Below are 23,722 nucleotides of genomic sequence, written 5' to 3'. Positions count from 1 at the left end.
TAAGAACGACTACTTTGAGGAGTTCTCTTCTGTTTTCACTTACAGATGGTTTCAACACTGTTAAGCGAAGAGTTCAATTTATCCTTCCTCTGGAATAAAGGCAAGCTTGTCCAGTACTATGACTCTCACAAACGTCATAGAATCACCAAGGTTAGAAAAGACCTTCAAGATCATCCAGTCCAACCATCCACCCACTGTCAATATCTTCCCACTAAACCACATCTCTTATTACAACCAAAATACTACAAAATATTCACTTCCATGACAACATTGCTTAAAGTTGCAGTCATTTACAAAAAAAGAAGCACACAAACAAATTGAAGATGCTGAGGCAAGCATGCATGGGTAAAAGTAATTTTAGAAGTTAAAATGTTGATGATCTATCAAGTAAAAGGAAAAGGTCTGCAATTAAGAAATACGAAGGCCAAGACATCCTACAGAGATAGTATGCAAATGGCAGTAAATGTTAGTACTGACATTTGGAAAACACAGTCTTTACTATAAGAGCTTGCATGTGCGCAGAAATCTACTGTGTTGGGCATAATTTATTTATACAAGAAAAAAAGATTAAAAAAAAAGAACGCAGAGTAAGCTATCTTCCACTGTTATGAATATTCCTTGTTTCACAGGCAGAATTGCCACATCTGCTACGCCAGGTGAAATGGGTAGTTTGGAATGTATTGAATTAGTACTGCTGGAATAGTATCAAAAGAATAGTTTAAGATGTTAAGTGTTAAATTCCTTATCATTCCTGTGGAGTTGCAAATTTAAACTTCAAGTATACATTACATTCATGCAAAGCAAAACCACTTACACTGGTCGTGTAAGTAACATGCAAACACACACTAGTCCCAGCAGGTTTTGCAGCCTCCTCATTTGCAAAGGAATAAAACCAAAAATAATTCAGCCAACATATATCTGCAAATTAGCTAAAAAGCAAATTAACAAACCCTACATGATGTAAGAAGAAAAAAAATAGAACACAGAAACCCTCCAAGCAAGTGTGGCAGAGCTCAATCAGTAACTGAAGATGCCCACGCTTATCAGTATCTAATTCTTGCCTTCTGGCTTGTAAAGTGTCATTTACAAAAATGTATTGTGAGTGAATGGGAGGCACTTCATGACTCAAGATTGCATGACATCAGAAATTCAGAACTGAAATAGACACATCTTGGTTAAGCCATTTTGGAAAATTGAGTAAAACTGAATAACCACGTAGACATTTGAATGAAGTTAGAAGTCACATCCAGTGACTTGATGTAATGGTTCACTAGACTTGAAGGTCATACAGACTAGAGATTTACTTGTGTCCACCAGAAGAATCTAGAAAACTACATTACACAACCTTACATATTTGCCATTCAAGTTGCTCTTATTTGGACAACCAGAGAGCACCTCAAAAAGTAGGTGAAACTAATGCAGCTAAGGAAACAAAATCAGAACCATTTCACAGTATGCTTCTATAAGCTTAAATCTCATATGGCGATTGCCCTACTAAAATTTGGTGCTTTTAACTTGATGCTTTAAGATTGTAAGCTGTGAGCACCTGCCTTTGTGTGCAGTTTGTAAGCAGATGCAACTCCTTTTGCAAGCGATTTTACTGAGTTTTTTCAGCAACGTTTCTGCAGATTCAGGACCATGCCTAACAGTTTCCTCTTTAGAAATCCCAAGCTAAATATAAAAAGAGCAAAGAAATCAAAAGGTATTTTTCAGACTATTCTTCAGAAGTTGCAATATCTTTATAAATATGCCTGTGCCAAAAGCCATAATAAGGCTTTTTTAATTATTACTCTTTTAAAGCAAACTTGAGGAACTTCTCAACAAAGAAATTAACTTCATCACATTCAGGTACGTCATTCAACAGTGGGAGAAAACATATATCATTTAAAATACCGCAGATTTTTTATGCAAATGTCTTTCAGCACATTTTAGTTACTGCAATTGCTTGTGGCAACCCAGGCTATGAAATGAGACCACACAATGCTCACGTAGTATCAAAATTACTACATATTAAAAATTCCATTCTCATGAAGCTGCTTTTGAGGACATCATGGGTCACCTGTTTGTAATAATATTTGCTATTTCTTTAATCTTGAGTAATTAAAAAACCCCACCAGTCAACTGCCACTTCCCTCTAGGTATTCAGATGTAATAAAGCAACTAGATGGACTCCTTGCTTCCCAGAGCATCTTACAACAATGACCAATAAGCAAATCAAAGCTTTGCACAAGTTAGCTCACTCCTTGAGTTCTCAACACAGCTCCAAGGATATACCCTCCCTTTTATACACAAGGACTTTTAAATACGTTTAAATCTGAACACCTGGTGGGTGAACTAACTTTTCAAACACGGGGGCCAGTTTTTATGAAAGCAACAAAACTATTTAAAATACAGAATTCAAACCAAATGAATAAAAAGGCACACAGATCAAGATGGCCACAAAGGCACATCACATTTCTGGCTATTCCTCCTGAGATGCTCCAATCAATTTAAAAGTGCTGTGTGAAAACAGGACAAGCATAACAAAATGCTTATGATCAGCAGTCCCAGTCCTCCATTCTACTAAATTTTGCTCAGTTTCTAATCCTGGACTCCTTCCTAGTGGCATTTCAGAAATAGCACTGTACCATAGGATCTGTACTCCAAAAGCTGTTTTACTCAGTTTCACTTTTCAGTAATAGTATAAAATACAATTCCTCTTGAGAAATCATGATTTCTCTCTAATCACACGTACTTCTAACATCAGTTGAAACTGACCTGAAAAAAAGTAACTGCTAACATTTTATTCAAATGTACATTTATTGTGAAAAGGGTTTGTCATGGACCTCTTTTTAACACTACACAAAGAAAACCACATTCTGCAAACAAAAGTGGCTAACATCTCAAAGCATGAAAAGAACATCTTCACTTAAAGACCAGTTGGAAGTCACTAGGGAAAACTTACCAAGGCTTAAAACTAAAAGGTTCTGAAGTCCTACTTTGTACTGTGTATGACTTCTGAGCAATCACTAAACAATACTGTTAGCCCTAAGAAGTAGTAAAAGCAGCATTAAGCTCTTAGCTGTGGAAATGAGTTTTCCAGATACTCTGATACTGTAATCATAATGGCCAAGATTAAATTCTATACCGTCATGGAGTAAATGCAGCAGAAAACATACAGCCTTTCTTAAATTCCAGCAATTTGGCACTGACAGCAGAAACAAACCAAGGCAGGATGAAGATGAATAAGTGAGACAGAACCAGCACTTTTGTTGCTAGTCTGTCATCCACAGTCACACAGAGACCCCATGCGATGCTCTGACAGAAAGAATATATTGACGTGGGTACAGTTAATATTTCCTATAACACCAAGTTATAAAATACTGTTAAAACTGTTTGACAAATAAGTAAATAAAGACAAAGGAAAATACAGACAGACACAGAGTTAGAACTGCAGTGATTCCACGTTACCATGAGACATCCCAGTGCCTTATCACAAGGAATAAGCAAACCAGCACTAGTAAGGACTTGAAACCAAAGCGAGACATTTCTCATGGGGATCAAAGATGATCAAATAGCCTAGAGCAGGAGGGCAAGAGAACTGGAACGACTACTTAAAAGCACTCCTCATACAAGAAAGCCCCACACTATCTGAAATGTAGGAACAATTGTGACTTCATCATCTATAACATGAAATTGCAATTTTTTCACCATGCCAGCAAGCACAGCTGCAATTACTGAGTCAAGGTATTTAACCACTGCTTTCAACAACATGAACTAAGTTCACATTTCTATTTATAAAGTTCTTTTTGTAACAAAGGGGTCTTTAAATTATCTGATAATCATAAAGCACTCCATTCTCTTTTGAGCAGGGAATCATTAAGCAAAATAGACTGGCAAGCACTCAAAGCATGTTTCTTTCAAAAGCAGTTGCAGGGTGCACTCCTGTTGGCAGCCAGAGTCAAGGCTGCAAAACAATTCCATTATAATATTGTTTTAGAGGTTTTTAACTTTCTCAAATATTTACCTTCCTATTTAAAGGGTTTCACATTCACTGTGGGAATACTCTTGATAAGCATCTGAATAAGCTTTTAAAAAACACATCAAAAATAATCACACCGTAAAAACACCATCACTTAGGGACTGCATAACAATAAAGGTTTATACAATCAATCTAAGCCTAACACATCCCTGATCTGTGATAGTGCAGCTATGCAAACTATGCAGCCAAAACGCTGGGGGTGGGGAGCAACAAACAGGTAAATAGATTAATTTATACATCTAGTAAACCTTTTTTTATTTATTTATTGGTAACACATTTAGAATATGCCAGGGTTTTTTTTTGTTTGTTTGTTTGTTTCATTGTTTTAATAAAAAATTCTGAAGAAATTCAGTCCAAAATAATGAATTATAAACCATCAGTGTTCCATCTGGAGTTATTCAAAAGCACATATGGTCATATTGCTAATGTAGAAAAAAATCTGTAATTTGATGCTTATTCACCTTTCTTGTGAATTGCTGCTCCACAACATGCTAGCTTTAGAATATGGTGCTCACAATCTGGTCTTGTAAATTAAAACTTAAGTTACTAAGTCATTAATTGGAGGCTACTCTCATGAAAGGTATAAATGTGACAAAACTGGAATTAAGTTAGCTCCGGCAACTGAAAGTCCTGACTAAAATATGCACACATTCCAGATGAGAAAATATAAGTGCCTTAATAAAGACAGCAAGCAAATAGCGATGACAAAGCAGAATAATTACATCATTAGTTGCATCCAAGTTCAGAGTTTGTTTAGCTCAAAGTGGTAACATTTGATCATAAATTATTTCTAAGATTACAAATGAGATTGACCACACAGTACATAAGGCACTGGAAAGGGAAATCCATTCCTGAAGACACAAGCACCAGTGTCATCTTTTCTGCAGACAGTGTGACAAGAAAGGAGGAAAAAGTGTGCATAAAAATTGATATGGAGAAAAAGGGTGTTATGCTATGGAGAGCGGAATAGGGATGTCCAAGAGCATCCAATTGGCTCTCATTCCTCCCAGCTCAAGAGTTTTTCAAAACTCTAGAGGCACAATATCACCTGCACATTCACTTTCCAAATCAAGATTCTAGATTCTTTGCCCTCTCACTTCCAAGACCTTCTGTCTTCTGTCCTTCAGAGATGTGACAAATTTATTCTACCTGTGACATTCTGTACAGTGGCTGCATTCCTGCTGCACAGCACTGATGTTCACGATGAACAGTAATGCAACCAAGTCAAAGGAAACACTAATGCAAAGCTGGTGCTGCCTTTGTGCCTTGGGTCTTTGGAGGGCAAAATCAAGTCATCAAGTCTCAAAGCTCCTCAGAAAGGCTGGATAACTTTTTCAGCACTACAAAAAGGAGGATGAAAGTTACTACTCTCACCCCAAAACACACAAGAAAGTAGCTGTCAACAGCAAACAGTCTAACTCAGCAACCACAAATCATTAATTAGTCTCCTGCAGAATCCAGCCTTTTAATCCTAAACACATTATGTTATCATACCTCATTATGCATGAGGTTGTGAGGAACACTCATCTTGTTCATTTTCTCTGCTCTCAAACACAGCCGTTAGCCAATGTTAACAGGAAGAGGGTTTACAAGGGCTGATGAGTTTTAAAAAAAGTAATAATTACAATAACTCTTCTGTTTCCAAGCCAGGAGAGCCTGGCTCTTAGAAACACCTCCAGATTGGATCCACCTTGCCCTATGCCCAATGAGGCATCATATCAACAGATGAGCTTACACATTCAACAAGCAAAGCGTGATCCTGGAGACAGAAACATATTGTTCTTGCTCCAGGGAAAGAACGTAGGCAGTATGCAACCAAAAGTCAAGTCAGTCTGGTTTGCCCTTGCCACCGTTTTTAGCAACATTTTCATACAGACAGGAACAACAACATACCAAAGGACGACAAATACTACATACTGAACCTTTTCTAAATGGCTTAATATGCAGCTCCTCTCTAGGGTTTGTTGAAAGGGAGCAGACAAAAATGCAGAATTCCTGTAGAATGCAAATGGTATTAACAAGGCCACAATATGTAGCATAGTAAATAAAATTACGTATAATATCTTGATAATTACAATAACTGCTCTATATGGCTTTATAGGTTAACTTTCTAGATCAATAAAATAGAAAAGCAGCTCTGGAAAGCACCATTACGTAAAACTGTGTTCAACTACAAAGCCAAAGATAAGTTTCATACTAATTATGTTGATGCATATTGGGTTCAGGAAAGCCTTCTCACTGATAAAGCAGACACAGTGTATGCTATACAGGTGAAACATAACATGTACAGCAAGAAATCATTAACTTTAACAATACTCAACACACAGATCAGCTATAAAAGAAGCAGGGAATCTTCAATGATCTGAGGTTGCACTTCCTTCTGGGCTTCCTGTTTTAAGTATGTAATCGATGCAATAAAAGTCCTTGGAAAAATGACTCATATCAAACAAAGTAATCAAACCATAATGATTAACAAAGAATTGGAACATATTTGTAGTATAAAAACACCTCTCAAATGAAAGCGCTCTTAAATACGATGTTTTGTTCAATGTTAAAAAAGCATAGCTCTGTTCCACAAAATAGTTGCATAGTATTTCTTTCCATAGGTAAAGTCATCTCAAAATCCAGCAACTGTTCTGCAAATGAACAAACAAAAATCCAAGTAAAACAAAACAACAACAGAGATGTGAACTTTTGGGAGCTCTGGAAGTGCTTTACAATATCAGCAAAACAATTTTTTAAATCACTAAACTAACCCTAAAATCCTACTTTCAGTGCAAGAGCAGTATGGCTGATGTTCTGCCATTAGCATACTTAAAATCAAAGGAAGGGAAAGAAAGCCATATGGCAGTTACCATCTCATTAAAGAAGAATGGCTCTTGTTAGAGGAGAATGGAAGATCCTTATTGGACTGAGCAGTCAATGCAGTGCTGAAGCTGCCACTTTCTGCTCTACGCGCCCTGGAATTGGCCCAGCAACGCGTGAAGTTCTCACAGAGTCAAAGTGATTCAGTTTTCCATTTTAAAAATATTGTCAGTTAACAAAGACAAAAAGCTAAGTTGCTAAATCCGATTCTAACAGTGGCTTCCAGGAGACGGAAAATTGTTTGTACAGCACAGAAATCACCTAGTCAGTGTCTGAGGAGGGCACAGGTTAGAAGAGTGACATCATGTGTCCATGACAACCAAGAGCACAGCAGAAGAATGGGGGGTATGTTGTGCACCATCAGATTTGAACCAACAAAGACATTAGCAGAACATGGCTGTACTGAAACAGCTGCCAGCATGCCACAGCAATCCCTTGGGTTCAAGGGGTGACTTTATGCCATTGCCAGCACAAAACTGGGGCATGCAGACATGGAGCCAAAGTCAGAAGAGCAACAGGAGCACAGCCATCAACTGGAGCTGAGGAACCACCAGGTGTCATCCGGAGAGGACAAAGAGTTCCACCAGTTCTCTGTTTTTACCCCTCACGTACAAAAAGAAGTTCAAAACGTATGTTGACTTCAGGTCCTATGGCTCTCCCTAGCACAGCAGCACTTCTAAGCATGACCACAGCATTTGCTTTCTTTGCTGTCAAGTACACTACAGGGACCAGCCTCACCTCTCCCTGCTTCTCTTGTCTGAAGATGAGAAATTAGCTGTGTACCTAACAGCAAAAACCATCAGGGCCTAACTCAGTTATTTTGCAGCAAAAACTTGAAGTTCAACAGCAAAAAAAAAAAATAAAGCAAAACAGAAAAACATTCCCCAAGGAACAAGAATTAAAACAAAACATCCATACAGATACTAAGAGGTGGAGGCAAGTAGTTCTAAAAATTACACAGCGTTGGAAACTCTAGGTATTTATAGTGGTGAGCATATCATGGCAGCCCAGCACAATAGGAAGAAATACGAGTTGCTCAGCAGAGCCTCATTCCAGACAGCTGCAGCCTGTCAGCATCCCTATGACACTTCTCAGAGGGCAGCTGAGGGTGGCTCTCATCGCCTTTGATTGCAGAGGGCCTTCCCTCTAGACATCTGCCAGCACGACCCCAGCCCTCTCTCTTGGCTCCTCCAGCACCAAGGTGGAGACAAGGTGGCAAATGGCTGGAAGCCATTGACCAGCTGCTCCTCACACAGTTTGGAGAAGATCAGGGACAACAGTATGACCACCAGCATGAAATGCTCATGTCTACAGCTTTACTACATAGAGAATGACATGGGTCTGAAGTATAACCTGGCGCAAAGCTGTTAGCCAGTGATCCATAATATCCCAGGGCAGTTAAAGGGTGAACAGGAGACTCACAGATGACACCGGTCCTACCCAATTTTCCTCTAAAAATGCCTACACAAAGGTCACAAGATAGTACACAAGAGATGTTTGCCAAATTGTAATGACCTGTTCATCTTCAACAAGTGACTTCTTTCTAGTAAAGATATATATATTTTTTAACCTTCTAATTACTTGAACTTCAAAAGTATTTGAGTTTTAATCTGTGCAACACTGAATGCAAAAGACTTGGAAGAAGCAATAATGCAAAGGAAAAAAAAACTACTCCAGAGTCAGCTTGTAGCTTCACAAAAGCAAAACAATATTACAGTGAATAAGATTATCATAATGCTGATAATAAACTGGGCAGACACATTAATCATACACCAAACAGTACCTGAAAATGGAGGTATATAATACAATAGGAATGTTTCAACTAAAGAATGAATGTATACTGTAACTGGAATATAGGAATACTATATGACGACTTCACATAGTTTCCATAGATGTCAAAAAGACCTGTCCTAGATGCTGTACAAAATGCATTGTATCACCAGGTCAAGAACAAGCAGTAACAGCATTATTTGAAACATTCAGTTGTGAACAAGAAATGGCCAGATCTTCAATCCCTTTACATTAAAGCTGGTTTAGGAATTAAATTGTGTGTGCAACAAGTTCTGGAAATTTCCCAGTTAGTTCTGAAACAAAAAAGGAACTGTTTATATTTAAGTGAAGGTGGAAAGGTAGATATATGTATGACCCTATCAAATAGAAATGCACATGTACTGATAAATCCAGTACATGTTACTGGATTTGCTGCAAATACTCTATGTATGTTTTATTGCCAATTTCACTTTCTTGCAATTCCTTTTGCCATTTTATCAATAGTTTTTGGGGGGGGGAAAGTAAAGAAAAAGTCCCTGTATGGTTTATGAAAAGGGAACAGTGAATTCTGACATTAATTAGCAAAAGCCGCAGCCAAGTTTTGGCTTTGCGTTCTTTTACTGCTAGAGCCGCTCAGCTGTATGAACAGGAAATTGAAATTTCTACTGCAAATAATAATTACGTAAATGCAGATAATTGAAAGCATGTTAGCAAGAACCTCTGCACTCCTACACCTTTATTATTTAGCTAGTCAGTAAGTGAACTAATGTTCATAGAGCACACAAACATTAGGTCACATTTTCTATCTCTGGAGGTTTCAAATCACTATTTAGAGATGGGAAGGAAAAAAGAGGGGAGCAGCACCATACAAGTCAGGTCCCATTGGGGTTTCAAACCTCAGCTGCAGGGAAACAACAGGTGAAATTTCAACTGAAACAGCTGTAATAGCATATTTATTTTATTGACTTAAGCATAGACAAAATATCAAGTGCAGTTTGTGAGCCATAGATGTTTGAATTGAAGAACAATCAGAAGTAAAGCATACAGTAAGCTGTTCAGGTACATGGTACCAAATGGCTTACCATCCTCCTGCTTGGCAGGGCTCATGACTTCAGCACCTGACTATTAAAACCCAAATTAACCACTATCTCAACTTCCCAACTTCATATTCCTTTAATAGCAAAGAGTAGAATATATGCATAGAAAACCATTTTTATTTTTTTTTTAGTAGATACACATACAAAATGAATGATCAAAAAGCTGCTCAAAATTCCAGTGTTTGGTATTTAAAGAAAACAACTTTTCTCCATCATCATAGTTTAGAAAATAGTATGGCAAGTTAACTACTAGCCAATGCCATACAACTCAATGACAAGTTAACCCCACCGTAAAACAATATAAAGGTTCTTCCAAGCAAGTCACAATTTCCTGCATTTTCCAATGAACATGAGAAAATTTAACCCAAGTGAAACAATCGTACACTGCGATCAGACATCCATAATAACTGGCAATCTGATGCCCCCTGTTTGAATACCTTTGCACCAAGGTTACCTTTGCAATACATTTATACAAAACAGACTCCACAGGCAACTTTCATTTTCCTGCTCAGCATCCTCAGCACTCCTTAGGAGTTCCAAAATACCTGCTGTGGCTTCTAATGTAGAAGAATGATTGTGACACACTCTAGAAATTACAGCCGGCCCATCCCGCCCCTGTCAAGGCTGTAATTTGCACTCTTACAGCTGCCTGGGATCACAGCTCTGACATTGCATTTTATGAAAGGATTGGCAGTTTTACTGTGAAGGACACACAAAATCAGCAAAGCAGAAACAAGCACATTAATGCCATGCACATAGCACACACACACAAAAGATCCGATTTATACCATAAATATGTTTTTAAGTGGAGCTTTTATTAGAATGTTTACTGCTGCTTAGAAGAATGGCATGCCAACTCTCTATATTAACAGCAAAGCGAGAAGTAGAACCATACACTGAGATACATCTTCAAAAAAAAGCTGACCAAAATCAACTACAAGATTCACAGCGACACCACAATGTCAGTACTACACAACTAACAACCACAAGACAGTCACACAACAGCATAATAAGAACCATCCTCACAGGTAGATAATCAAAAATCTCTCAGAAGACCAAAGAGGGGTTTCCCTTGCATTGCCCAGTTTATCCCTCTCCCTGTACCATACACTGTTTACCCTGCAGATCTAAATACATAATTGATGCAAAAAAAAATAAATAAATAAAAATAAAAAAAATAAAAAATTGGATAATCAACTTCCTGACCATGCATCAGTATCTCACTCACATGTCCATGCACAATAATAAACAGTTTACGCAATAAATAAGACTTTTATTACACTAAAGCCTTTAAGCTACTCATTGGGTATACTTTCACTGTCATCAAGTAAATATAGGCAATTTCTATGCAAAAGCTCATCTCTACAAGAGTACTTAAGTAACAATTAATACGTCCAGATTTGGATCTATATGTAAGAAAACAAGAAAATCATTTTAAAATTAATCTTGTAGTTAAACTAAATTCTCATTGGAGTGTTTTCACATCATAGAATTGCTGAGATTTGGATTTGGTTTTTGGTTTTTTTTCCCCACTTTTTTGACTTTATTTTTTCCAGTCCTTAGCTGAGGCTGCTTTAAACATCAGTCTATAAATCTTCTGACTCTAAGTTCAGACCCATTTTCTTTCCATCTAAACCAGCTATCACAGAAAATCTACTTAATCACATTATTTTTCCTCAAATCACTTGCCTCTAGGAAGGAACAGAGCCACTAAGAACCTCAGAGCAATAGCTTCCACTCAGTTCACAATAAGACATAAGCTTTTGTAGTTTGGTGGTAGTTTTTAGGGTCAGTTTCCCTCCCCCACCACTTTTTCAAATCAAACAGAACAAAAACAACAAATACAAAGCAAGGCTAAATGCTTTTCGAGGGGAAAAAATAAATCTAGAGGATTTAATTCTGTTAGCTTACTGAAATCAGGAAATGCTGCTTTAGTTATAGAATTAAAGAATATAATGTTGTTACTCAGAACCTGAAGTCATTAGAAGCTGTATTAATGACTGTATTACTCTGCCTTTCTGAGTCTGGCCTTGTCATCACTGGGAACACTGCACATTCAGCCCACTTCATACTTCCATCATTTCTGCAGCAACACAGTACCTTCTCGCAATTCCTATTCCTTCTAACCAGGCCTTTCATAAGTCAATGTTCTCAGCCACATCAGCTGCAAGAGAAATCTGGTACAAGATGACAAACCAAAGGAAAATAAGCATGAAAGCTGCAGAAAAGGCAGCAGGGTTCCCTGCTTATTTTCCTTTTGTTTCTTATCCCATACCAAATCCTCCAAGAAGCTTTTCCTGGAACAAACATGTTTTTCTAAGCTTTCTTCTAATGAAACCTGTCCCTTCCCCACCCTACAAGGTGAGAGGTTTGTTAAACATGCATTTTTCAGAATCGAAGTGAAAATGACTGAACTAAACAGTGCCGAAAGACAGAAATCATGCAACTGCCTGAGCTGGTTTTTCATTCCATACAAAAACTGGAAGTTATATGCATGTACCACAATTTGATATCTGTAGATATGCAAGTAAAGCAGAGGTCAATTTGAAAGCAAAGGCACATACCAAACTCAGAGTAAGATTTCAGGTATTCCTTAGCTTCATACTGAATATTTGCCCAAGCTACAGTAGTTTCTGCAAATCTAGGCCATTAAAAAGTAGTCCAAAATAGGAACGTTAGTCCAATTGTTAGTCCAATCCAAAACAGGAGCGTTAACAAATAGAAACAGCATCTCACCAAACAAACACATATTTAATGTATCACACACACAAAATGATTACACTTACATCAGGAATACCACCAAGCCCACATCAATTAAATACACGGTCTTATTACTCTGGTTCTTTAGCTGAAAGAACATGCTCAAAAGAAATCACACTCCTAATTGTTTTACTATATCTGCCTCCAAAGGTAATTTACGTATGCATCTTAATTATACATCCACTCCTCTAGCAAGGACTCGGCCCAAGAATTTTGGTCTGGCTGCAGCCACAGACAGAGCCTTACTGTTGCCATTCCCATGCCGAGCAACCTTTGACTGAACAGAGCTCCTTTCAAAAATACTTTTGTCACAAGCTATTGAAAACACAATACAAATTATACAAAATAAACCACAAAACTTAGAGAACAGCAATGTCAGCAAGTCATGTTTTTTCAGTGTTGTACTATCTTCATGGAAAAATATCATCCCACATCCCATGGTTCTGAGAAACCAGAATCACAGAAATCCTCCCAACTCCAGTGCACAAGAGAATAAGAAACAAAAGAGATCTCACAACTGGGCTTATCAGCTATCAGAGAACTTTCAGTGGCCCAGAACTATTACAGGTTTATTCCAGGCAATAAATAAATAAATAAATGAAAATTTACAGATGCACTGAATTTGAGCTGCTTGTTATTGTCCCACTCATGAGTTTAACAGACATGTTTAGAGTTTAGGAAGAAAGCACTACAACCACACAAACCACTAATTTCCTGCTTGATATCTCTGATGGTATTTGCATAGCATGCACTGCGACAGGAGGCGACAGCAGTTTAATGCGGCGTTTCATAGCTAAACAAAGTTGTAATTTTTCTCTTGTTTGAGTTCTTGTTTGAAAAAGCTGAAGTGGTATTATCTAGACACAAGCATTGCTACATCTCTGAGTCTTGCAGCTGAGAAATTTTCATGTACGGTTCTTACCCTTGAAGGTTTCTCCTTCCTTATCTCTCTTCAGAAACATGGGCATGGGTGGCAATTGGTTGATAGCTGTACTAGATGATCTTCAGATTATCAGTCTTTTCCTACTTTAATGGTTCTATTATTCTACAAGCAACAATGGCCACATTTGTAGGAATACCTCCTGAACTTCTTCTCAGCCAAATTCTAGCAATGAAACCCACATGCCACAACACATCCAGCAATTTCTTTCCACTCCACATGGTCAGATTTCCAGTACCTTCTGCTCTGGAAAGGAGGTTAGTCAAATATCCTACCTACAGGACTATACCTACAACTCCAAGACAATCCAAAAGCTTGTTATAAAAGCCAGATGTACTACAGGACGTATAATATAACCTTAAAAAAATGTATTTGTTTGTTTTTAAGGTGATGTCAATCCTCAAAAGCTCAATCCATAATATAAACCTTTGGCTTGTTCCCTGCCATCTTTTCAACACAACTTGCTAGTGAAACTCAGTGGTCTAATTAATGACAGACCCACATAATGCACACAACAGGAAACCTCTTGAGAAAACGGTGTGGTCTACTTGTGACTGTGAATGAGGGGGAAGGAAACAAACCGGAGCCCACCCTCCTCCTGCTGTTGTTTTCTGCTGCAGTAGGCGCAAAGCTCTTCAAAAATCCCATGGAAAAGGGACATTTTTTCTTTTGTTCTCCAAGAGAGAAACAATGTGACATACAGTAAGCTGTAAACAAACTAAAGTTCTGCCATTCATTTTATGTATATTTGGCAGTGTTAATTAATTACGCTTGGGAGCGTTTGCTCAACTCAGCAGCTAACTGAAATTTAGCATTTTAAAACAGCCTCTATTATTCTTGTGTCATAAACTCATTTAAAAACATAAAATGTGGAGAAATCATTACCTCTTGTGTTTGGACAGCAAATACAACCTTTTCTTGGGAACAGCCATTTTTTGGTTTTGTGTCCTCAACTCAGAACAAAGAAATCCAAATATTTGGTCCTTAAAATCATAAAGTTCTCATGAAAACGTATTTTCATTTGCTTTAGCTAAACCACATTTCTAGGCCTAACCCATTTGCAGCATCCCTTTAGGGAGCCAAATCTTGGGCTTAAAAGCATTTGTGACTTCAATTTATCCACTGGGTTTCAAACTCCCAATTTTCCCAGAGGATTATGAAAGTCTGCCAACTTAGCTTGATGCATTAAAACTGTTTACACAAGTTCAAAATACATTTCAGCATAAACCAGTTTGGCTTCTGCTCCCTTCCACCTATTTATTACTATTATTTTTTATGCCCAAATAAACTGGAAGGACAAGTGGGAACCAAATCCAGTCTGGAATACTGCATCAAAGCTATAAGTTGAGTTTCAGTAAAACACAAGTGAATCACACAACAGACAACAGTGACTGCTTTTGTCTAATTTAACAGAACACCTAAAATCCAAGGTACATAGATTGCTCAAGATGTAATGCCTATTTATTTCCACAGAAACTACAACAGATGCAAAGAGCACAATAGCACTTTTTAATAGAGCAAATTCTCAGCTATAAAACACTCTTCTTTAGCATAGTCACCACTGTTAGCTGTTAGTATTTACAAGGGATGAACAAGAGCCTGCACACTGTGCTTGTAACAATCTGCACCAGCAAAGGTGACCCGCTGTTGGTGTCACCCACTGTTGCACCACCCACCACCTCACTGTGCCCAAATCCAGTGCTTGGTCTCAATAAATGTTCAGCAAGCTTCCATGAATATCAATGGGACCAAGCTTTTTCTCATGGAGAAATTCAACAACACTCCTTTGCTTTATGTGCACTTTCATGTCAGATGCCAATGTGTCATATTGCCCTTCTGCTTCCATCTGTCTCATTGCAACAAAACGTAGTGGAATATTGGTGGGAAGGTTGAACAAACTTCTACTTCATACCACCAACATTTACCTCTGATGTCATGGGACAATATAATAAAGTAGGAGGCATTACTTTTGGAGCAGCTCTTGTAGATGAACTTCTCCAAAACATACCATATGTTTTTATACAGTAAAACTATGCTGCTTCATCTCTTCCCCTTCCATTACATTTTTAGTACATATAAGAGTCACGCACATGTACAAGCTACTCTAGATAGCTAAATTAAATATATAGTACAAAGAGCAAAGCTACTTCTAGTGTAGGTCAGATTTGCACTCACTCAAGCATCTTGTCTCAAGACTGCAAGACCACACAATGAAGCAGAAGTCACAACAAAGAAGGCAAATGGATTCTGCAACACTTACTAGAAAAAGCAAAGTTGTTGTTCCAAATGAAAAATCAATATCTTACAGGGTAGAACAGACACTAAAAAAAAACAACAGGAGAGCAGCTGGGAAAATAGCAGTTAAAAAAACATCAAGACACAGCTATATTTAGCAAACAGGTTAGGCTGAAGCTATTGAGGATGAGCAGAAAAGGCAATCCACTGAGAGACACAACACTCAAAAAAACAATTAAGAAAATGCACCTCGTCCAATCAAGTAAAAAGTCTTATGGCATAAAGCTTGAGAGGCATATTGCTATGGACCATCAGTGAACATTCCATGAATAATTGAAACATGGAGCCAAAAGAAGAGGAAGAATATCCAAAGTAAAAAGTGAAATGTTGCATAAAAGTAGAAAGTGATAGAGAAATGGGAAGTTTTTTTAAAAAGAGAGAGAGAGAGAGAGAGAGAGAGAGAGAGAGAGGAAAAAGCATTTCATGTATTCCAAGATTGAGCCATAAACTCAGAGCTTTAACTTCTCTGGGATCTCTTCATATCCCAGTCCTTCATTCAGCAGCACCTTCTCACTGCCACTGTCTGAATTACAAACCCAGGCCTGCCCATAAATCAGAGTGCATGTGTGTGGCTCCCAAAGATGCCTGCAAACTCTCAGAAGAGCCCACATATCACCCCAAAGGGCTTCCAGGTATACCTCAATCAGCTCCTCATGAAAGAAATTTCCATAACTCCAAAGTTCTGCATCAATTTCCACAAGCTGGTGAAGTAAAAAAAAGAGGGGATGGGGAGGGAGGCAGGGTAACAACTCCTCTTTCAACTCAGCATGTTTGTTTACAGAGAGGTGAAACAAAGCAAGCAGAGGCTCCACCTGAGCTCAGGAGCAGCTGTAGAAAGATTTCTTGAAAAGGAAGTTAGCGAAGCTCATAAAAAGCTGTTTATCAGGTGATTCTGATCTGCTAAACAGAAGAATCTCCCTACTAGAAACAGCAGCAAGAGCACAGACCTGCACTGTCATCATACACACGTGTTACAAAATTAATTACCCTATTACATTATGTGTGGGTAAAACAGGAACAACATTCTTGGCCTTAAGATTACATTCATTAAGGATTAGATTTAGCAAGGACCTAAAAGGGAAAACATAATAATAATAAACCTCAATAATTGCAGACACCACAATGCAGGGAGTAACAAACAGAAAGAAAATAAAATCTTTTCAGAGGAGGTTTTTCAGGCAAGAGAAAATGCTGTCAAATAACTGTCCGTATGAGAAATATTCAGTCGGAGAGTGTGAAGTACACAGTGTAAGGCCAAAAATCATCCCCTGCGTCGCAGGCATTAAGAACCTTTCGACAACAGGGAGAGAGAAACTTTCTCACAGATTCTCCTGCGTTTGAGGTTTATGGTTTCTTTGTTCAGCTGGCAATGAAAAGCAGGGCTGCTATATGCTGCCCAGGCAGCAAAAGGGGCCACCAGAGAGTTCCCGCAGCAAGCACTGTTCTCCTGGCCACTGTCATGCCCCCGGTACAAGTCAGAGCCATCCTTCTCAGGCAGGACAGATCCATGTCCTGCCAAAAGTTTTGTTTCCAAAAGAGCTAGCACACTGACAATAGCACACAGCAGTCCCAGGAGCAGAGCCCGGTGAATCAAGTTGAACTCATTGTCTGCAGCCTAAAAGGGCATCCAATAGAAAACAAAACTAGCCCAGATAAATGACAAACTCCGACTTGCTGTGGCCAGTCTCTCTCCCTCTCTCCCTGCAGGGCTGGAGGGTCCTTCTGCTAAGCCAGAGCCTCAAAAGGCAGCACAGGCTTTCCATGTCCAGAGGAAAAGCACATTCTCACAAGAGTGATTATCCAAGATAGACCCAGTACAGCTACGGACTTGTTTTCCAACAACATCAGAACAAACTTTAATGCAAATTGAGAAGAGCAAAGCCATCCCTCTCTCTCCCCCCCCCAGCCATTACTACTCTCCTCTGATTTCCCTTCCTCTGGGAGAAGTGAAAAAAAAGAAAGGAATAAGCTGAACCACAATTTTTGCCCCTTTAATCCTTAAATACTTTGCCTGAAACTCCAAGAGAGGAGTGATTTCTAAGCTTCCCAGCCTCCCGCACACAACCAATGGTTACAGTTCATAAGTTGCGAGCTCTTTGTTTATTTTTATAAGTTACTGTCCTCCCACAGACCTCACTGCTGGAGACAGTCCTACAACACTCTTCATGCCACGTTGTTATCATTCTGGTGACAAACTTGGAAACAGACGTACTCTTTTAAAATGTATCTTATGAAGGCTTCCACATCTTTAGTTACAATTGGTTATTGTTACAGAGCTCAACAAGCTGAAGCTTTCTCAGAACAGAAAACAATGCAACAGCTATGAACAGCAGAAGTGTCCATCAGAGAACATCCCATGGCTTACTCTTTGTAAGCCTAAATCTAGTGGGATTTAAAGGATCTTGTATCTTAGCCAACTAACCCTGCAGAAATAAGAGGGGTATTAAATGGATGGCATGAGAATTGCCCCAGAGAAGTAACATGGTGGCAAATGCTCTGTATTAAGACAGACCTTCCAGCTAGAGACACTCAAATAAAGACAGTGATAGGAAAAAGGGGGATAGTTTTAAAATAAAAGTGGTTAGATTTAGATCAGATGTGATGAAGAAATTCTTTACTCGGAGGGCAGAGAGCCAGTGGCACAGCTGCCCAGAGAAGATGTGGGTGCCCCATCCCTGGAAGGACACAAGGATGGGGCCCAGGGCAGACCTGTCCACAGCAAGGGGTTTCAACTGGGTAGCCTTAAAGGTCTCTTCTAGCCCCAAACATCCTACAATTCTATGATTTGTTGCACCAAAGAAAGTATCAGTCCCAGGAAGTTAAGATTTGGGCCCAAGAAAGGCATCTCTCTCCATGCTTCAGTAGGTTCACAATACAGTAAAGCCAACCTAAGGGCTGGCAAACCTCCTCAACCCTCTAACAATCTAAGTTATGGACAAAGCCCTTAAACACATGGGCATGCAGGAAGGCCAGAAGTGACTATAACACTGGATAGAATGTGAATATTAAATTTAGAAGACCAACAGTTTTGCTAACAATGCAGTCTTATGGCCTCAGAGAGTGGTCAGGCACTGGAATGACCTGCCCAGGGAGGTGGTGGAGTTGCCGTCCCTGGCAGTGTTCAAGAGGAGTCTGGATGAGGAGCTACAAGACATGGTTTAGTGGCTTGTGGTAGCAATGGGGTGACAGTTGAACTAGATAATCTTGTAGGTCCTTTCCAACTTTGTGATTCTATGATTCCTGCTGCTGGGCCACCAGTTCTCACAGGCTCATGGGCGCCAGCATGACAGTGGAGGAGATGGAGGCAATTGTCTGCACCATGACAAAGGGAGATGGTAACAACAAGGCAACGCCTGCTGGCAGCCTCAGCTGTGCTATTTCTCACACTGACTCTGTTTGCCAGAACCACGCTGTCCTCTTCTTTCGGTGGAAATAATAATGCTTTCTTTCCCATGAAGATGCTGCCTCTGAGTTGCGCTGATCAGGACCCCAAAGCAAGAGAACTTGGCAGACCCTTACCAGCCACCATGCTGTGCTTGTGTCTTGGCTAGGGCACAAGGCACAAGACCAAGAACCCTGTCCAAGCCCCTGGACCTCTCACTCCTATTCAGAAGCACATTCCTTCACCTCAAGGGATGCATTTGAAAAAGCAGAAGGCCAGAATTCACCAAGCCCTTGATTCACTGAACCCCCCCTGTGAGCGCTCTGCTAGAAACACTTAGATGTGAGGTGTGCCAGTTCCACCTGACCTAACAAATGGGATTCAGTAACTGCTTTGCTACTAGCAATAGTCAAAATGCACTCAAGGCCTAATAAATGTGAAATAACTCAGTGCTTTATCAAAAGAGCAAGCCAATAACTATTTCAGCTGGGGAACTTTACTCACAATGCCCAATGTTATTTATTTATTTGTACTGTTTACAGTAAGTGGATGGCTCTGCTCTTGACCCAGTGCTACACCAGCACCTCCTAATCCAACAACCAAAGCCATTTTTTAAATTACATATGAAATGGTCTCTTTCATCTCTTTATTCTCATAAAAGTTTCAGTATGGAAGCCAAAAGAAAACAGCTGCATGAAGTATTTCAGACTGCAGGAGACATGCAAAAAGGTATTTCTGCCTGTGCTGGAGGGCACAATCTGTAATAACATTTTGCCTTCCAGATGATGACAGGAGGCATTAAAAGGACAACTTGCTCTCTAATAAGCTCGCTTGACTGGTGAAGCACGCACATGCAGAGATAGCAGAGTTTTGCCAACAATAATGGCAATTAATTTTTATGTTTCACTCTAAATTACATTAATTTATAGCCTTCCTAAAAGGCGTTTAGCAGACAACTGATTAAATTCAAGCCATTAGATTTTAATTGGAGATTTTTTAAAAAAAAAAAAACAACAACAACAAAGTCTCCAAACAACTCACACATCTTTGTGTGTATTACATGCTTGTTACCGGCAGCAGCAAACAAGAAGTGATCACAAAGCAGCAAGTAGCAGCACAGCTGAACCTGGGAGAATGGGAACACACAGAGCTCTGTGTTTTGGAGCCTGAAACTTTGGACATGCCCTCCCAGCCCACATCCAGCAAACACCACACATTGACGCTTACTACAGAAGCAAAATCAAAGGCCAACTAACAATATCATGACATACACTTTAAAAGACTGAGCTGAGCTTAATCCTCATTAAATTCTAATAAAATCACAGGGTCTGTCTGACCAAACAGTGAAACAAATTAAAGGTCCAGATGGAGCCTCCCTCAGTAAGAGGAGTGGGATGCCCCAAGCGGGCACTGCTTCCATGCACAGCACCGACTGAGTCGCTGCCCTGCAAGCAGCCTCCAAGCAGGAAAGCGGTGCTTCATTAATTCGAAAGCAGTGTTGGGGTCCTCACCCGCCCCCTCCCACTTCCAACAGTTATTTCTAAATAAGGACCTCATGGGGGGCAGTACTCCGCGAGCTAAAGGCACACGGGCATTCTTTGATATGGTGATCAATTCCACCACTGGGTAAAGAAGTTCATAAATATTAAGCAAGGTATATTTGCATACGTCACCCACGGGCACAATTTTCCCAGTGAAAAATGAGAATAGAGCACTCGCAATTCCTTCCCCGTGTCGCTTTTTGATCGGGAGATATGAAATAATCAGAAAAGTTATTTGGGCAAGGAGAGCGTGGATCAGGCCAGGAGCCAAAAAAAAAAGTATATGTTTTAAAAGTGCACTGTTAATTATGGTGCACCAGTTTGGTTTGGACAGGTGCCCAAAACGCAGGAGCAGACATTTCAGAAACCTTAAAGGTTGGGATCACACTCAACGCTATTCAAATGAGTCAACTTTTCCAGAAAATCGAGAACTATTCCCTATTATTATAGATTTCACCCGAGTGCTGTAAAATTAACTCTGTGTCATTTTTAGAGGGGCAGATTTATTCTCCTGCCAAAGATGGAAGGGGGCTGGGTGCTGAACTGGGTGCAGCAGCACTGTGACAGGCACGGAAGGGCTGCAGGTAGGCAGCGCATTGCTTGGTGTCCCAGGAAGCAAATAGGCAAAGCTGTGCCACCGAAAACAAATTAGGATGCACGCACTCTACAGTTCATACATGTAGAAATAAAGTCAGGTCATACTTTCAACTGGGACGGCTGCACGCTGTATGCGAGTTATCCTCTGAAGCATTCGGAAAGGGGCTGCTGGAAGGTTTCTCCTAAACTACGCGGCGACTATTTGCCGTCGTTTTATGAAACCGAAAAGAGCTCAGGCTGTCAGCTCCCCGGGTGAGCGATAGGTGTTTCGGGTTTGGGCGCAGCGCAGCACGCCGAGCTCCGGGCAGGGATTGCTCCCCCCGCGCCCTGCTCCGAGCAAAGCGGTGCCCCCGGCCCGGGCTGAGGGCAGCGGGCGCCCCGGGAACGAAGCCGTTTCGCCGGGCTCCGGCAGGCCGGCATCGGACCTCTGTACCCGGAGCAAAACTAAAATGGTATTAAACAGAACGAGCCAGACAAGCCCAAGTAAGTAACTCCGGGAAAGCGCACGTCCACGGCGAGGAAAGAACAAAGGAGGCAAGTGCAGCCGGAGTTCTCGCAACAGATGGTTTGAAGCTGACCAGATTTCGCGCTGGCATCCCCTCCCTCCCTCCCTTTCTCTCTCTCTCTCTCTCTCTCCCTCCCCGCTTCCCTCCCCTCCCGCCGCAGAGCGGGTGGCGTTGCGCGCTCAGCTCCGCGTCGCCCCCGGCTCCGGCTCCGTCTGGCGCTGCTCGCAGCTCGGCGCTGCCCTCGGCGGCTCCCGGCCCGGGCGCAGGTGCGCACCCCCGGTCCCCGGCCCCGCGGCGGGAGGGCGAGCTGCCACCCGGAGCCAGGCTCGCCCCGTCCCTCCCGTCCCGTCCCGCCCTTCGCCCCGCGCTGCCCGTAGCCGCTCACCCAGGCTCCCGGCGAACCCGTCCATTTTGTCCTGGGGAAGGCTGGTGCCGCAGCCCGAGGCGAAGCCGCTGTCGCCGTCCGGGACAGGTTCATTCACCCACGGAGCGGCGGCAGCGACGCCGCAGTCCGGCGCTCATCGGCCGCCCGGGGCAGCGGCTCCCGGCGCTCGGCGGGGGGCGGCTCCGGCTCCTCCTGCTGCTGCTGCGGGGCCGGCGGCGCTGCCCGGCTCCGTCGCTGCGCCGCGACCCTAACGCGGCGCCGAGTGCCGAGCTCCGAGCTCCTCCCGCCGCCGCCAGCACCGCCCCAGCGCCCCGTGCTGTCGTGCTTCCGACTCCGCCCGCCCTGGCAGCCGCCGCTTCCCCTGCGGGCGGGACGGGGATGGGGATCGGGCCGCCCTCGCTGCCGGCAGCCCCGCACCGGCCCGGGCTGCCCCAGGGGAGCGATCCCGCCGCCGCTTCAGCGGCCGCCAATAGGGAACCCCATATGCCCGAGGAGCGGCACCCGCAGCCTCTCTGTAGGGCGTTTGCTCGGATTGCGTTCAGGGGTTGGTGAGACGCAGCGATCAAAGCTGAGATTTCTTTAGGCAGCTATGGAAGCGCTGGTTCAGACTAATTTGGGGGTGAAGTCCCGGGACCGCCACCCTTTGCTACAGCCCCCACTCCGGGCTGCTCTCGTTGCTTCCAGCCCCGCGCACGTTGATGAGGAGCAACGCAAAGCAGAACCAGAAATTCAGGTCGACCGTGCTGCTCGCCGGCCAGTCTCCTGCTTAAGAGCTCGTGCGTTAGGCAACACCGCCAAGTTGTGCGATGCGTTGCTTTCTCCCTGGTATGGAAAAGCTGCGTACCCATTGCAACATCCTGTTGTGGTGCGAACGCTTTCCTCTCGTGAACGCAACGAGGGGGGCAGGTGCTGCCCCGTAGAGCTGCTTGCTGCTCGCAGCCGTGTCCAGGGCTGCCGCTGGGCAAGGCTGGGGGGAGCTGGAGCAGCAGGGCCGGGTGGGTCGCTGGAGACAACCCTGTACTTGTAAGCCTGGAAAAAGGAGGCACAGAGCTGAAGGCGACAGCAATAGATCCTTATCTAGATCCTTAATTACTGCTGAAACTGCTTAGGAGTGTGAATGCTTTGCGTTATCTGGGTCATACACAGCAGCGCACCACAAGGTAGAGCTGCTGAGAGAGGCAGCTCTCCATTGCCTTGTTGTAAACACAGTGGGGTGCTCAGGTAGTACTGAAGACCCAAAGTTAAGTACTAACTAGTAAAAAATAAAGCTATTTCAATGTGGAGTTCAGCAACCAAATAAAATTAAGGAAATTAAAAAGCAAAGACTTTTACTCATTAAGGAGACATGATAACAGCCTGTCAGAATCTAAAGGAGGCTGTAAGAAGAACAGGAACAGACTCTTCAGCAGGGTCTGTTGCGACAGGATGAGGGGAAGTGGTTTCCAACTAAAAGGGGGGAGCTATAGTTTGGATATAAGGAAGAAGTATCCTACAGTGAGGATGGTGAGGCACAGGAATAGGTTGCCCAGTGAGATGGTGGATGCCCCATCCCTGGCTGAGCCT

The 23,722-nt window shown here is 41.7% G+C and overlaps 1 protein-coding gene across 4 annotated transcripts in view; it reads right to left on the bottom strand.

Annotated features, from left to right (window-relative positions):
- The window catches only part of EML4 (EMAP like 4), a 140,276-nt gene extending 117,853 nt beyond the window's left edge, over positions 1-22,423 (bottom strand). For 3 of the 4 annotated variants that reach the window (XM_015857492.3, XM_085541195.1, XM_085541196.1), the window contains exon 1: positions 22,160-22,423. In XM_015857492.3, the coding sequence (XP_015712978.2) occupies positions 22,160-22,184 (25 nt within the window). In that variant the 5' untranslated portion in view covers positions 22,185-22,423. Of the gene's footprint in view, positions 1-20,171; positions 20,252-22,159 lie in introns of those variants that run through there. The other variant, XM_085541194.1, reaches the window with a different exon arrangement.
- Between the last annotated feature and the right edge of the window lie 1,299 nt (positions 22,424-23,722).

The sequence above is a fragment of the Coturnix japonica genome, chromosome 3 (assembly GCF_054131305.1).
Source record: "Coturnix japonica strain WE chromosome 3, WE-NBRP24, whole genome shotgun sequence".
In the NCBI taxonomy this organism is placed as follows: domain Eukaryota; kingdom Metazoa; phylum Chordata; class Aves; order Galliformes; family Phasianidae; genus Coturnix; species Coturnix japonica.
Note: the sequence above shows the minus strand (reverse complement) of the source record. Positions and strands in the feature narration are given on the sequence as shown.